This window comes from Halichoeres trimaculatus, unplaced genomic scaffold (genome assembly GCF_033239565.1).
Source record: "Halichoeres trimaculatus isolate MK-OKI-2021-1 unplaced genomic scaffold, fHalTri1.1 fHalTri1_scaffold_8, whole genome shotgun sequence".
Taxonomy (NCBI): Eukaryota; Metazoa; Chordata; class Actinopteri; order Labriformes; family Labridae; genus Halichoeres; species Halichoeres trimaculatus.
In genome coordinates this window covers 31,340,856-31,358,252 of record NW_027437186.1, presented here as the reverse complement: position 1 = coordinate 31,358,252, position 17,397 = coordinate 31,340,856, and the positions used below count along the sequence as shown (strand labels likewise).

At 38.7% G+C, this 17,397-nt stretch overlaps 1 protein-coding gene and 1 pseudogene across 1 annotated transcript; one reads left to right on the top strand and one right to left on the bottom strand.

The window, feature by feature from the left end:
- Positions 1-81: 81 nt before the first annotated feature.
- Positions 82-2,177, bottom strand: LOC141794847 (peroxiredoxin-like 2A; annotated as a pseudogene).
- Positions 1,566-17,313, top strand: mat1a (methionine adenosyltransferase 1A). Its single transcript, XM_074675400.1, has 12 exons — positions 1,566-1,696; positions 2,640-2,712; positions 9,100-9,687; positions 11,932-12,009; positions 12,279-12,401; positions 12,490-12,602; positions 12,994-13,137; positions 13,264-13,389; positions 13,476-13,568; positions 13,652-13,834; positions 13,933-14,066; positions 15,816-17,313. Exons 3-12 carry the CDS (start codon positions 9,621-9,623, stop codon positions 15,916-15,918), a joined length of 1,164 nt encoding a protein of 387 aa, XP_074531501.1. The 5' UTR covers positions 1,566-1,696; positions 2,640-2,712; positions 9,100-9,620; the 3' UTR covers positions 15,919-17,313.
- The last annotated feature ends 84 nt before the right edge of the window (positions 17,314-17,397 follow it).

Genomic DNA, 17,397 nt, shown 5'->3' with positions numbered 1-17,397 from the left:
CAGCACTGACATGAACATTAAAAACAAAGAAAACATTTCAAAACTATACTTACGAACAAGAAAATCACCAGGAGATTGATGTGTGAGTATGAAATGTTTATTGTACTTTAAAAGGAAAAGACAAAATGAGTTCAAACGCTTCAACAGTTTAATTTCCCTCACGTCAGGTCAGACTGTCTCATCAAAAGTGTTTTGCTTTGTGTGTTAGCATCAGATATGTCCTCTCCGCAGAGTTTAGAAACAAGTCATCATTAATACACACAAAAGCAACACAGAATCAAAAGCAGATATGTAGACGGTTGGTCAATCAACAGTTAAAATGGCACATTGAAACCACAGTTATTGTTTTGCATAAAATGTTAAAATAATCTAATTCAGCCAGAAAAAAAAACGTGCAAAATTGTCATATGAGATGATTACAGCACATGGTTGCTATTGTGTAATACAGCCTTATTTTGGGAAGGCTGAAACATCTAGACATGGACATGGAAATGGAAACTGCAGCCACTATTACATAACATCACATTAACAAACAGTCCATTCATACCCAGTTAGTCAGTCTAACTTGCCAGGGTTTCCTTTATTTTGCGGGCAGTTCTGAGTACTGCAAGCATATTTACTTTATCTCCAAACTCCTTTTCGCGGTGCTCCAGTAGAACACCCTTGGGGAGACAAAAACAAGCATAACTTTTAAACCATCCTAGTATACCCAGAATAAAATGATTATGCAAGCTGTGGTCTACCTGATCTCCTGGCCCAACGACAAAGACTCCACCCAGGATAAGTCCTTCACCTTTAATATTCCCCCTGAAGCCCCTTCTGAAGGCCCGCCAGATGTTCCTCCACACCCCAATACGCAGGAACATGGAGAAACACATCCACCTCAGTTGAGGGCCATAGAAATTTCTCTATGAAGGCAATATATAAGCAGCTTTTGTTATGTAACCTTCAATGCTTCTTTTAATTGCTTTAAGCCACATAGAGGAGCACAGACCTTCTGATCCACATAAACCTTCCCAGAAAAGAACTTCTTGAAGCATTCCAGCTCCTTGCCAATGTTTTCTTTCACTACAGCAAACAGAGGGACTTCAAGGTCCAGCAGCTGGGATTTCAGAGAGGACAGCTCTGCAGCCTCCTGGACAGCGAGACACAGACAGAATCAAAAAGCACGAGTAAAAATAACTGCTGTGGTGAATATTTCACTTATAAACATGCTGATACACTTCTTTTGCACCTCTCTGCACAATAATCATCCAGGTCGTCGTACAACCATGACCACAGCTCCTGTTTTCTCCCACAGATTTTTGGCCTTGTGTCGCTCATGGACTACAAAAGAGAAACAGAGAACACAAATGTCAGTAGATCCATGGGAAATAATTTTTTTTTTAGATAAATTTATCACATGTAGATGCAATACCTATTTTGGCTGGCAAAGAGTTGTGTAGTGTCGCACTTCTGCTCCTCTTTCTGTTTTCTGACTCACCTCCTCCAGTGGTCCTCAGTTCTGTCTCCCCCAGAACTTCTGGGTTTGCCCATGCTGGTTTGGTCTGGAACCAGTCCGTGAAGGAGCTGATGAGATCTGCAACATACAGGCTCACCGCCTTCAGGACCGCAGTCACAGCTGCCATGATCCTGGATGCACCCCACAGGACCACCTGCAGACCAAAATGTCAGAAGAATGTCTTTGTTTCTTCAGGTACTCTTAGAAAATGTAGAAAAGAAGTTTTAACAAATCTCTTAGCCTCTTTTAGCATTCTTGTTAACTATATTATCATTCACTTTTTGCATTTGTAAAGCTGCAGCACTCATGCAAACATTTTTCAATCACTTAAGAAGTCAGATCTTGTTGCTAGATTCCTTGAGAACCGTCTGGTAAAGAATTTCTTAAATACAAAGCAGTAATGTGCTGTTCCTTGTGACTGCTTAGCACTGATTCAGAAGTTGATTGGATTAAACTTGGGCGAGTTTCACATATCGGAAAAAAAGGAAAATTTTACTACTATGAAAATTCAAATGGCGTAACAGTAAACATAACATAACAAAAGTGTTACTCACCAGTCTGTGTCGCTCTGCTAATGTGGAGGAATCTGATGTGTTCCAGCAGCCCCTTAAGCCCTCTGAGTCTGTGATCAGTCCAATCACAGTGAAAGCTTTGCTTATGAGAACACAACACTGGGAGAATTCCTCACAGACTGCTGTGAAAGAGGCTCATGTTAAGCTGAATCCTTGTACCTGGCTCAGCATGGTGCAGGGTGGACCACCTATCACTGAGTAGAGCCTTTTTAAAATATTATTTTATTTTGCCTTTGTGACTCCTGGTGATAACAGCATAAATCTATAATACAAGATCTTTACTGAAGATTTGTGTTTTGAAACCAGACTGGAATTCACAACACTGATATATCCTTAATCTAATGATGCAAAAAACAGGCAAGGCAAGTTTATTTGTTAAAGCTTCTTTTAGTGTGTCACATAAGTCATTAACAGGCATATTAAAAAAAAGGGTCATAAAAAACAATAAAGAAGATATTAAAACACAAAAAAACTAATTTGAACTTTATAAATAAGCTTTAAAGTCCATGTGTCAGTGTTAAACAAAGAAATGTTTTCCTTAACTTTGCTTTTTATGGTCTTTTCAGGTCAGTAGTGGCAGAGGCCCCGAGATCATGTTTAACCTGTCATAACTCAGAGCAACACTGCCCCCTGCAGGAGGTGAGTGACATTATAATCAGAATTCTTTTTTACAGGTGCAACAAAATAGAATAGAAAATAGCAGCTCTCTGCTGACAGTGCAAAAAAAGCAGAAGGTGCAAACTTTCAAAATCTACAATAATAACACAAATAACAAGATAGCACAAAATTACACAATGGAAAAATATAATTTAAGTTAGAATAGCGGCGTTCAGGGCAACAACAGGTCTTTGGTAGAAGCTGTTCTTTAGAGATGAGAAATACGGATGCTGTATTTTGTTGCTCATTGATCAGTTGCCCTGTTCATGTATTCTCAGGAAATAATTATAAGGAAATATTTAGATAATTAAAAAATTGAAGCAAAAATACAAATCTAAATAGTTCACAGGAATGTACAGGGGCCAAAAATGTTGTCTTCAAATTCTAAATTACTATCCAACTCCAACTCCAACTTTGCTTTATTTATACCCGAGGGTAGATTTGTCTTGCAGACAGAGTGATCACATTTACGACACAAACAAACGCATCAAATCAAACCTTGATCAGAGTGACAAGACATAAAGTGCACAGTGTTTCACCATGTATATATATATAGCAGCATGGGTCAGTAAAATAAAAAAATCAGATAAATAAAACAAAACATGTAAAACACAATAAAAACTTCAAGAAAATAACTATAAAAACATAAAAGTAATAAAGGAGCCGGAATTCACCCCGTAGAGGATGGGAATCATTATTAAGGATTGCCAAAGCCATCCTCTGTACCTGTTTAGTACAGGAAGGTGGGACAAGACTGGGGTTCACCTATTAGGCGACTGGATCATCTGTGAGACGTGAAGACGCTGATGGCTTCTTTTACAGACAGATCTGCAGTTCTCATTAAAATCCAATTTTTCATCTATCATAGTCCCAAGGTATTTGTATGATTGCACTTGCTCTATTGTCTGACCTTTATTTAAAGCGACTCCGTGCCCGTCCTGTTTTTTCCTAAAATCGATGATGATATCTTTTTTTTTGGATACATTGAGGTAAAGGTGGGACTCCTCACACCACTTGACAAAGTCATCACTGACAGGGCCATGACTGGTCTCACCCTCTTTAAGCAGGCTGACGATAACCGAATCATCGGCATACTTAATGATGGCCCTGTTTTCGTACTTGCTCTGACACATGTTTGTGCTGCCATAAAGCTCAAGTTTTCGAGGCCAGGATTTTGATTTTAAGCTCATCTCTGCTTGAAAAAACTAAAATAATTAATTCTATATCTCCCATCTATCCATTATTTATAAGCCTCATTGTTTCAGGTCTAAGTGAATATTTGGCACTGATCACTGAATGTTGTTCAAGGTTTGACCACATTTATGCAGCGTCTAATTATGGTTAGTTATGGCCACATTATTTTACACCTACAAAAAAAAATTCTTCGTGCACAAATAACTTGTAGCACACTAAGGTTTTCCCTTCTGTCAAAACTCTTGCTTGTGTTGTACGTTGCTTTAGACAAAAGCTCTGCTAAATGAATTCGAGTTGATGTGCAGTAGGTAAGAGGAGATTTTTTTTTATCAAACTCAGTATCTTGCCATGTTTTTCCTGTCGTTTATGAGTGAAAAAGGTCAAGGAATGTAGAGATTTTTGCACAATAGTCTTCTTAGGGGGTCTAGAAGGAGAAAGATTGTCACACCACAGATGATTTTTGAAGTCACTGCACTTTACATGAATCGTGCTCGTGATCAAAACATAATTGACTGACCTGTTTACAGCCACCTCCAGTAGAAATGCAGCTTTATGAGTAGAGACTCATTGATAAAAGCAGAGTCCAGCTTGGTGCAGTGTAGTAAAAGGAGGTACGCTGTGTGTGGAATGTGAGTGTGTAAAGACAGTGTGATTACACCACCTCTCTCTGCGAAGTGTGCCACTGTTTCAGCCTTTAATTGGTTTGAATTTCCAGGAAAGTATCATTGACAGACAGCTGAAGTGAATAGTTTTTAGTTTGGTTATATTTCACTCATTGGTGGCAGCTTCACAGAGGAATGTGCTGAGGGACCAAAATGGTTTAAAGAGAGGTGGGGTAGGGTGACACTCTACAACCAGCTGCTGCTCTCCCTCCTTCTGGCTGGACTGACTGGTGCTGTAGCAGCCTGTGTGAAGAAGTAGTGTCTACTGAATTATTGTATGTGTCTGTTGATAAACCATCTCATAATTTAACATTTCTTCCAGAAAATGAGTCAGATAATTTCAGTTAATAGATAATTTTCCATAAAAGTCTGACTCAAAGAAACTCAAAAAATCTGATTTGCCAGGTTCAAATAAGGTCTTGGGTTTATCAGGTTGTTTTGCTGCTGGTATACCTGTTACCTACTCTCACACACACACACACACTGATGCGCGTGCACATGCTTGCACACAGAGAATGGTCTCTTCTTGGATCAATGCGGCTCCGTTGGGAGTGTGCAGTCCAAACCAATCAGAGCTTCTGTTTTGCACCCCACCTCCTGTGCCGTGTTTTTCAGCTGGCATTGGTTGAAACGTTACATTTTTTTTATAGTGTCAGTTCGACCAATCAGGAGAGGGTGGGTGGTAGTGAAAGAAGGACAGGCGGTGTGATTGTAATTACTGTCAGAGTTCATTCTAAAGCAAAAGATCTGGTTTTCAGCCCTTTTTTAAGCCATGTGCAGCTGTTAACAGACTTCTGTGGAGGAAAATAAGTAGCTCTTTCTTTCTGCTAAAATCAAAAAGGAGCCTCATAATTCTAAAAAATGTCTTAAAATTCAAACACATGAGAGACGAAAGCAATAAAAGTAAGAGAGTAGCTGTGTAAAAAGCAATAAAAGAACAATAAACATCAAATAAAACATAACAAATGACAGGTTGTTAATGGTATTATCTACTGTTTATTGCCCAGTTATTTATTAAATAAAATCTGGTCCACACTAATCATTCCGCTATCTCAAACTTGCCATAAAAGTCAAACATATTCTGCCTGCTCTGACCACCATCCAGATGAAACTGGTTGGCGAGCAGACGAGCTCAGAGCGCAGAGACCAGAGCTGCAGAGGTAAACGCTGCGTCCTTGAACCGGAGGAAAGACAAACAGGTGTTAACAGCCCCTGAGGTGGCCAGGGTTCGTTTATCTCATCCTGTTCAGTCAAGTTTGAGTCTGATTCCCTCTTAAACCCCAAAGTGACCACACAGTCCTGACCTCGGGGTTTTAACATAACCACTTGAGCTCAAAGGGTCAGAATGACACACTTTTCCTGGAGCCAATCACACAGAAGGTGGAGGCACTGTCTTTTTGTCAAACAGGGATTGGTTCAGCCTGGTAGTGTATGGATAGTAACTAATTTAAAGAATTTACATTTTACAGGTTAGAAAACACAGGGTTTGCATACCCGCTGACTCACTACCTGCAAGGGCATGGGCCAAGGAGCTCTGATTGATAAAAAATCAGTAAGATTTGACACAAACTGAAACTCTACAACACAAAGGTCATTGGGTCTTTATTTTTTTCTCTTCTTAGAGACTGAGCCCCTCTCTGGATGAAGGTTCAGGTGGGTTTAAACTTTATCTAGTATGTTTCCTCAGAAGGTTTCATAAACCCACCTCTGCACACTGACCTCTTGGCCTGCAGAGTGGCAACAATAAGCCTCATTCTCTCCTAACACAAATAGCTGTGTCTGTATCATAAGGTATGACTGTATGCAATAAATAGACTAAAATGTATCAGAGCATTTTTCAATTTGGGCATAAAAGTCACCCTTTACTTCCAAAATATGTTTATATATGTCTAATAAAAAGTCCCATCCTCTCATGCTGACACGCTGTCAAAACTCTGATACCTGTTATCTGAAACACAACCAGAATGATCTTGCTGGCGTTCAAAAAATCCCTCCGTCTTGGTCAGTCATTAACACACACACACACACATATAGAGTTCTTTTTGCCCACGTAACAAGAGCAGTGTGGGTGTTTGGGTGTTTTGATCCTGGCACACACGACCAGGCCAAAACAAACAGAGGTGTATCATCCAGAGGCAGCACACGGTGCTGCTGGAGCTGCCTTTGGCATGCAGCAGGACATCTATGTCTCCTCTTGTGTAATCAAGTTCACATCATTTGAGAGTTTCTGACCTCTCCCTGCAGAAAGCAGCTGAGGCATAGAATCTATACAGGCTGAATTGTAAAACTTTTATCCATTAAAAAATGTCAGCCTACCAAGGTTGCACTTTGGTTTTAGCTTTGAGCACATTCATGTCTGTTAAACTGAGGTGGAGCTTCATCAGTGTACTCCCTCTGTTGTTAAATAATACACTGAGCCCACCATCAAAAAAAAAAAAAGGTCATTTTAGTTTATAATCATTTGAGTTCTTTACATTTAGACCTTTCTGGTTCATTGTTTACAATTTTTAACTTTAAGCTGGTAGTTGAACATCTTCATTAGCATGTCCATCCACCTTAGGCTATGCTTTTGAACTGTTTTTCAAATAACTTTATCTATTACAACTTTTTCTCTTTTACTTTTAGAAATGTAGTTTAACTTTTTATCTTTCATTTTTTAGCCAGCTGTAGTTGTTCCTAAGTTTCAGCTAGCTTATGCTAAGACTTAGCTAAAAGTTTAGCTAAAAATCTATAGGTAGACAAAATAGCCATCAAGCTGTCCTTGACATGTTCTCGTTACTAACTTTTATAAACGTCCGCTTTAGAGTAACGGTGTACAATCTCAAGAAAATTATTTCAGGTGTTTTATTTTAATTGTAATATTAATCATTTCTTTGTTTTTCTTTTTACTGTTCATCTATAAACCCTCTAACTTTCACTTTTTAAATGCAAGGGCTTCAATGATCTATCCAAGAAAATAAGTAAAATTATTTTTTGTATTTCTTGTGGGGGTTTTTTAGCACTGAAGTCAGAAACTACAACATTTAGAAAAAATTATTTCAAGCTGCAGAGATGAAAAATCCAGTTTTAATCACTTCGTTAAATTTTCAATGAGGTATAATGACTCAAAAGGTGCTTTAAAGGGTCGAGTAGCAAGCTGAAGGGTTAAATGAATGATTTTAGGAAACCATTATCCTATCTTTTTTATCCCTGAACCTTATTTTAAAATACTCTTCCATCACTTTAAGTTACTTTCATTTTGTGCATTTTTTTTTAGATTTCCAGTGATGTTACTTAACTTTAGATAGGCTTTGTCGGGTTAGCTTGCTCACTTTCTTTCAAATTTATAAGACAAAGATAGAAGATTGTAACTCGTGCTAGCTCTTTTTAAATGTGTCATCATGTTGTTTCCTCTCTGTTAAAATCTGTTTTAATGGGATTTAAAATAACGGAGTAGTGTGGTGATTTATCCACTGTTTGGACCTGGTTAAAGCTCTCTGCTCATTTCATGATGCCAGCTTCACACAAACTGAAATTAAAGCCAGATGAAAGAGATGGTTTGTCCCCGTGCTCTCTCTGTGTCACAATAAACAGAGGTTTTCTCGTCTACCGTATGAAAAGCTACAGAGTCAGTGTCTGTGAGCTGGTGACTGCCCCATTGTTTCTCCAGGTGGATGTTTGTTCGTGCACACAGGGTCTGTTTTTGTGTGCATCACTTGTGCAGAGATCAGTTCCATACCATCCCTCGGTTATTGTATAAAAAACATAGATTCGGTGAGTCACCTGAAAGGCTTTGAAGTATCTGAGGGACACATCTTCATTATTTGATCTTCTCTCAGGAAATGGCTCGATATTCTCTACAGTAGCATACAGAGATGAAGCCTGGGGCTTAGAGTTGATGGAAAAGAGCATTAAAACAACAGGTCACTGCTGCTAACTCAATCACTGACGGTGATGGAAAGTACAAAACAAATAACTAGTTACTTTTTTATTCAGTTTTAAACTTCTTCTGTGAAGCATGAAAGGGGGAGGGTTATTTGGATCTAACACTAACAAATGTATCCTAAGATTCAGCTGAGTTACAAATATTTTCATTTGAGCTGGAAACATTTAAGTTTTTAAGTATTTTTCCTCTTTTTCCTACAAATACAGCTTATGTTTGAGAAGCTGTATTTGTAGCAATCCTTATAACTGAGTGCACTTTTGATAATAATCCAGTAAAAGTAGCTGTGGTAGAAAAATAATTACAAATAGGATCCATGCTTTCAAATTTAACTCAAGTAGGAAAAAAAGTATCAGCAAAACAAGTATTAGAAATATTGGAACCAAACAATAGCAACATTTACTCAGACAGTTCATAAAAAGTGGTTAAGATCATTTTCAAAACATTGATTTCTTGACAAAGTTTCATCACTCTACTTATTTTTTTGTCAATTTTTCAGTGTTTTGATGAGATTCCTTTTCTTGAGTTTCAAACAAAAGTATTGGTATGATTTTCAAAGTTGACAAACATCTCCTCTTCTTTCTCTGTCAGTGGGGTTCGCCCCGTCCTGACTGTGTCACAGCTGACAGAGCTGGCCCATTTCCGTGACAGTGGGAGGCAGGGAGGTAAACCCCCACTTAAGATCTTTCTTCTCCACCCAGAAAGCACCACATCTTGAAGCAAAGCTGACAACACAGAGGTGATGCCTACGAACTCACTCAAGCGTCATAAAACACACAAAGGGTTAACAAGCAGCTCCTACAGGCTGAAACACCCTCCCATCATCCACTCCCCCCTGGAATGGACTGTCCCATGGATTCACATGACATGAGTGTGTATGTGCGCGTGTGTGTGTTCTCTTAGCCATATATATTGGCCCATGTGGACACAGACGTGGAGTTTTGTAGGATAGACTTTGTATTGGCTGCAGGGCTGTTGGCTTCTCTTTCTCCATTTCTCTCCTAAAGAGAAGAGCAGGAATATAAAGCAGCCTTCAGGTCTCTCTGGACTGCTTGTTTGTGGGAACTGAGGAACTTTTTCTACCTGAGAGTACTGAATACCTGCTGGAAAACATGAGTGATCTGCTGGACGATGGCTCTTTCATGTTCACGTCGGAGTCTGTAGGAGAGGGACATCCAGGTGAGTCTTCAGTCAGCTTCAGCGACCTGTGGGAAACAAAGTGTATCAACATTTGTGATATTCTACAACTCACAAAACTACTTTCAGAGTAACAATATTCACTACTTTTTAATGCATATGCAGAAAAATGTGATTAAACTGCTTCTTAAACTGGAGTTTAAGTGTCATAACATAAACACACGCAGCAGGGAAGATTTTGCAAGTTGAGCTTTATGTCCAAAATAACTCCACAGTGCTGGTTATTTACTCTCCAAGCATGGATGGTATTCCATTCATAGCAACATGTGTTTACTGCCCTTCACTCTCACTCTCACTTATGGACAGCAGAATGTGTGTGAATGTGTGTGTGTGAGCTGATGAGTGTGTAGCTGGTGTAAGGTTGCACGCTGAAGAAAAAGTGATCTAAAACAGAGAGAGCAGAGGGACATGTGGGCTCCACGCTCCTGAATTACACATTACTGACACACTCAGGCAAAATACAACTCATGCAACTAATGCAACAGAACAACCTAATCATATTTTAAAGAGACGTATTGTGATCGTATGGGAGGTAGCACTCCCACCACCTCCTGTGTGTACCTATGAATGACGTTAGGTGTAAAAGTAATTACAAGATATTAAAGCTCAGCTGCAAAACGGAAATCTAATCAAGTGATTTTGTCTTATCTTCAGTAGAAAATGTCTTTTTAGTCTTGATATGAGCCACATGCACCTGACCAGTCTAGAAAAATGTCTTATTTTAAGGTATTTTTAAAATAAACAATGGGTTTTAAAACAATCTGCCAGTGAAACAAGAGATTAGTTACCTCTATAAAGAAACTTTTCTAGTTTCAAGCAAATTTTTTAGCAAATTTTTCTTGCTCCATTTGCAGATTTTTTTACATGTTAAAAGCAGATCAGACCTAATTTTTGTCTTTAAATAACTTGAAACAAGACGTTTTTCTAGACTGGTCAGGTGGAAGTTGCTCGTATTGAGTCTAATGAGACATTTTTACTTACAACAAGACAAAACAACTTGTTAAGACTTCAATTTTTTGCAGTGTAGGGTTATAAAACATTATGTACATTCAGTAATGGTTAATTTTTTTATCACTCAGGACGACAGCCCCGAATAAAGCATTCATCAGATGTTGATTTATGGCTTTTATAAGGGTAAGGTCAGGAGTAAAATGAAGTGCTCCATGCACACCTTGTACTTTAAAACTTGCCGGTGATAACGGTTAACATAAAATACTCCGTCCTTTACGCTGATGCCTTTGGACCCCTCCCCCCCTCTCTCCCTCCTTGCCCCTGTGTTGTAATCCTTTCACAAATATGTAACCTTACAAAGTCCCTTGTGCCTGATCAATAATCAGTAAACCCTGCAGAGTGAACTGATTCATTTACAAGATGCGACACACACAAGTAGTTGAAATGATTTGGTACACTTTGAAGCAAGAAATGCAGCAATTTAAGACTCAAAAATGTTTTTTTCTGTTTATGTGTGACATTTCAAAGCAGCTTCTCTTTAGGTCTAACATATGGAAAGCATTCTTTAGAGAAGAAAAGATGGAAACCTGTACATAAAATCAAATAGAGGAAACAAAATTACATATAAATAATATAAAGATTATCCAAAAAGGAATGCAGTCTGTCAGAGTTAATGTGATCATCACTGGGAAGGAAAGCAGATGGTTTTATTTCCTGGAAGATTTCAGCTCTTTTTGCTTATTATGGTCATGTGACTTATTACCTGCCAGATCTGATCAAATATCTTCACATAGCAGAGTGTGTTTTCTTTCAACCTCTCTGTCATGCAAATCTTTAGATCTTGGTTTTTGTTAAAGTCTGTTCACTTTTCAGACATGGTACCTTCACAGAGGAGTGTGTCCTTGGTGAAGGTTTGATAACACAACCTGCAGTCTGGGCTTTTCCCACTGATAGCGGCTGTTTCTGCAGATCAGAGCGACAACGTTATGTTGTCTCGCAGCTTTAGAGCTCACTCTGACATTTGTTACATGGCTCTATGACTCATAGATTGTGTTCAAACTACATTTCGGAGTCCTTCGATGATGTAATCTGCGTTCAGCTGGATGACTTAGCATTTTATTAGGCATCGTCACACTTAAATCCAAAACACACAGATATGTGAAACAAGAATTCAGAAAGTAGCTTTAAATAGTTTTTAAAATATGATCTTTGGAGCTGAATTTGATACAGACTTTTAAATCTCAGATCTGAATCTAAATATTTTGCTTCTTGCAGACAAAATCTGTGACCAGATCAGTGATGCTGTCCTGGATGCTCACCTGAAGCAGGATCCAGACGCCAAAGTGGCTTGTGGTGAGGAAACCAAAATCAGATAGATAGAAAAAAGCAGCTTATGACATAACTAGCCCACTGACCTGATTGAAAGACATTTTAAGATCGTTTATCTTATTTCAGTATTGACCTCTAGAGCTCACAGGAAAGTCACTACTAAGAGGAAAACCCTGTGACCTGTCTTGTTGCAAACCAGCTTCTTTCCAAGAAACTGAAGTCCAGAAGTAGTCTCAGTGTTTACTTAAACCTAAAGTGTTTGTTATCTTTAAATGTGTTGTTTTGATTGACAGAGACTGTGTGTAAGACCGGCATGGTGCTGCTCTGTGGGGAGATCACATCTCGAGCCGTGGTGGACTACCAGAAGGTGGTGAGGGATGCAATCAAACACATCGGCTACGACAACTCTGAGAAAGGTGAGAAGAAGTCATGAAATCAGCAGAAAATGAGGCGAAAGCGTCAGTGTTGTTAGAGTTTTTATGGATTTTTGTTTTTGCTTTGCAGGTTTTGACTACAAGACGTGTAACGTGCTGGTGGCTCTGGAGCAGCAGAGTCCAGACATTGCTCAGGGAGTCCACATTGACAGACATGAGGAGGACATTGGAGCAGGAGATCAGGTGGGGCTGTCACAACAGGACTGAATGTGTTTTGTCTCAAGTGATTATAAAAAAAAAAAAAAAACAGACTGTGTTGAAGAACACGTAAATGCTGTTGCTGGTTTTGACCTCTTCATGAACAGTTTGGTCGAGGTTTCTGACACAGAGGTCAGGCCCTCAGAGAGGTCACAAGATAAGTCTGAGGGGTCGTGTTGAGTAAAGAGAGTTGGAAAGCAAGGAAAACAAAGTAATGATTAACAACCTGTAATTATTTCCTGACTTTTGTCTAAAACTTGGCTTTATGCAACAAGGAAAAAAACTAAAAGCTAAAAGGAAAATCAGAGATTGGTCTGCATCTTTGTCTTTCTGACTCTTTCTTCTCTTTTTTCTCTCTGGTCCTCTGTATCTACAGGGTCTGATGTTCGGCTACGCCACAGATGAGACAGAGGAGTGCATGCCTCTCACCATCGTCTTAGCCCACAAACTCAACTCCAAGATGGCTGAACTGAGACGCAACGGCACCGTCCCCTGGCTTCGTCCTGACTCTAAAACACAGGTGAGGATAAGTGATGTTTATTCCTTTCTGTGTATACACTTTTTTTCCAACTGAAAAAGTGTTTAAAAAGTAGAAGCATGAGTTATTTAAGATGCATTTTCTTCATTTCCCTCATCTGTCCCTCAGGTGACAGTGCATTATGAACAGAAGGACGGAGCCGTGATCCCTAAGAGAGTCCACACCATCGTGATCTCTGTGCAGCATGACGACAACGTCACTCTGGAGGAGCAGCAGAAGGTCCTCAAAGAGAAGGTAGAGCCACACAAACATGTTCATCCCAGCTTTAATACACCACGTGATGATCTTGAGAGTAAATGTTTATGTTCTGCTTTGTTCAGGTCATCAACGCTGTGGTTCCTGCTAAATATCTGGACGACAAGACCGTCTACCATCTCCAGCCGAGCGGTCGCTTTGTCATCGGAGGACCACAGGTGACCATGGCTCACTAACGTATTATTTCATCCGTGGTGCCACAGATTTTTTTAATCATCTCCAATCTTTTCTCATACACCAGGGTGATGCTGGTGTGACCGGCAGGAAGATCATTGTTGACACATACGGAGGATGGGGAGCTCACGGGGGTGGAGCTTTCTCTGGCAAAGACTTCTCAAAGGTGGACCGCTCCGCTGCGTATGCTGCTCGTTGGGTAGCTAAGTCTCTGGTCAAAGCTAAACTGTGCAGGAGAGTTCTTGTTCAGGTGAGTGGAGGACTTTGATTAGCAGCCACATCCAAACCCTGACTGATGCAGAATCAGGCTCTGATGAGAAAACTGTTTCCTGTCGGTGTGTGTTCCAGGTGTCCTACGCTATCGGAGTGGCCCATCCTCTCTCTATCTCCCTGTTCACCTACGGTTCATCCCAGAAAACAGAGTCAGAGCTGCTCCACATCGTCAACAAGAACTTTGACCTGAGGCCAGGAGTCATCGTTAGGTAATAATGGATTTAACACACCTGAGACAAGACTATCTGCATAGGTTCACCTTGTGTGGAATTTGTAGGTGTTTTTAACATAAAGTATTTTGACAGGCTATGATTTATGATTAAGATATCTTTTTGACAAGTCATGCTGCAAGTGTGCTGCTTTCTTATATCTCACCACTAGGGGGCATCAAGGGTACTGACTCATGAATTGTAGGCATACACAAGTCATGCTCACTCAGAAAACTCACAACTGTTAGTACAATAGTAGAAGTAGTATGTTGAAGTAGTATGATAGAAGTGCAATTAAAAAGAAAAATAAAACTCTGGCTCAGGAAGTAGGAAACTTGCGGGATCTATTTTAGAGCCTGATCCCAGCTGTGAGAATACAGAGTTCCTCAATAAGTTCCTGGTCTTTCAAATTTCTTGCGGTGAAAACAATGGCAGCTGCAAGGAGGCATCCTGTAAAGAGTTTCATTTCCTTTGATTTAGAAGATTTAGAAATACTCTATTAATCTCAGGGGGAAATGCAGCGTTACTATTGCTCATCAAGCAGTTACAGCAGTTGAAAATAATATAAAAATAAAATAAGCGTAGAATAGAATATGTTAATATGGTAGCAAAAAGTACCAACAATAAGGCTGGGATGATATGCTATTCTTGCAATTCGATTCTATTATGATTTTTGGGGTGCCGATTCAATTAAAATTGCGGTTCTTCAATATTTACAATGTAGGTGAAAAAGTTAAATGATGATAATAATGTCTGCAGACTGCATCAGGAGACATATTTTTCCATAAAATGCACATCACGTGAGTCAGAGAGAAACATTTCACCCTCTGCTGGAGAAAAGTGGTAACTTTTTTCAAATCCAGTTTTTATACATTTAATTAATTAACAACTTTATTGAATTTAATAAATAAATAAATAAATATATAAGTAAATAAATAAATAAATAAATAAATAAATAAATAAGTAATACTGAATGATTAATTTAATTTTGATAATTATTAAAATTTTAATAACTTGTTTAATAAATAGTTAATGTAATTTTAATAAATATATTTCATAAATTAATAACTACATTTCAGTCTTTGTTTATACAAAGACTGAAATGGAGAATTTGAATTTGACAAAAAAAAAAAAGATTTTTTGACAAAGAATCCAGATTTTAATATTGCCAAACAAAAAATCCCAATGTATTGATTTCTAAATTTTTCTCCCAACTCCAACCAACAAGATATAAAAAACAAAACAAAAAAAAAAGAATGAAAATAGAAATAAAATAAAAATAAGATTTTGCAAGATGTATTGTGTTTGACAGGTACTGCACATGAAACAAATATTGCACATTTTAACGGAAAATCTAGTGTATTGACCCATTTGCAAACAGACTGCACCTTCAGAGTTAAATAAATACTACTTTGCTGTGAGACCTCCATTTTACTAGTACTACTAGTAGAAAAACTTTAATATTGCATGATTTAAATGCAAAAGCAGTCACAGCTTTTGAGATATTGTATTTCCTGTATTTAGAAGAGTTTTTCAAAGTACACAAAACTCTATAAATGATGATTTCAGCAAACACCAAAGACACCAACAATCACAGAAAACCCAATATGTGGCTGAGAGTGACCTCCTGCGCCCCTGTGTTATCATATTTCTGCGTAATGCAATAATGAACATTTAAAATAATGGTATCATCATTCAGTAAAATGCTCTTTCACCTCTCATGTTGTGTTTCCTCTGTGTCCTCTTCAGGGAACTGAAGCTGAAGAGGCCGATCTACCAGGACACAGCCTCTTACGGCCACTTTGGCCGACCAGAGTTTACTTGGGAGCAGCCCAAAAAGCTTGTCTTCTAAATACTCCACCTGCTTGTCCTGACGCCTCCACACGGGCTGAAAGCAGCCAGCTCTGTCAACAGATAGGGCATTTTTTAATAGGAAGAACTTGAGCCAAAGTTAGGAATATATCAGCTCTGAGGCAGTGAAGAGGTAGTTTTGGAGGAGTGGTTGAAGCCGATGAACATGTAAAGGGACAATGCAGCAGACATCTCAGTTTCCAATTCCCCAAATATATAAAACATCCAATTATTGGTGCTTAAGAAATACACATTACCACAGCAACAAAAATCACTTCCATCCCTTTGGAGGCAGACATTTTTACCTCAAAGCTGTGACAGTTCCTCTCTTTGACCAGTATGATGTACAGACACAACCCTGGTGCTTTATTTTTTATTAGTATGAACAACAGCAGGTACTTTTGAGAAAGGGGTCATTCCTCTGTTCTCAGGGTTGTGATGAGGGATATCTGTGTTTGTCCAGATTACAAAAGGGATCAGTAAAGAGTTCTGTAGTTCTTAAAAACTCTTTAGACGTTTCCATGATGTGTCTTATTAACGTGTTATTGTGAAAAGGACTGTAACCCTGGGAACACAGCTCTGATCTCTGTCTACCACTTGAACGTCAGAAGTGTAATTAATGCTTCACCAAAGACTTTAGAAGAAAACAATCTCCTTCTGTCATGACTGAAAAAAAGGTCTTACTTTGTCATTTGTGCAGCTGTTTGCACTCGTACAGTCAGGTCATTATATCTTTTACAGGCATATGTTACAACTCACCACAAGTCGATCCTTCAGCCTTATGTTGTACTGCTCCTCTTTCCTCTCATCGTTTCAGTATCAAGCCGTCAGCTCGTGAACCTAAAGCCTCCTTTCTCTCAACTTACAGTCCTGCTGCTGCTGTGACCGGCTCTTTAAATGTGAATGAACTTAGTTGAAAAAGAAAAGATGTCTTAATTCTGATTTCAGTGAAAATCAGCGTCTCCTCTCTATGCAAGTTTTCAGGACTAAAGAATTAAGTGGACCACACTGATGTCTTACGATTATTGCATTATCACTCTGTTATAATGCAATATCAGTGATACACTGATGATTGTATCATTTTATACTCTCTGATCCTTCTATATATTTTAGATTAATGCAAGCTTTGGCGAGCATAGTTCTTTCTTTAGTTGGACACTGTTGATAGGTTGTACTACAGTTTAAAATACGACACAGGACTCTGTCTGTATGGATTTCAAATAAAAAGGTGAATTTATCAAGTTTTTCCTAAAAGGGCATTAAAAAGATTTCCAATTCAGCTTTGCCAAAGAGTTTCTTTCAGGAGGACTTGAACGCTTTTAGGAAATGTGAACAAACTTCCTGCCTTAAAATGTTTAGGATTTCATCGTGAGTTTAACAGCCCTGCTTTCATCGACAGCCCACGTTATGTTTAATGTGTTGATCTGTGTTATCTTCTGTCAACTTTGCTGGCAGGGAAATTGGAAAATGTAAATAATTA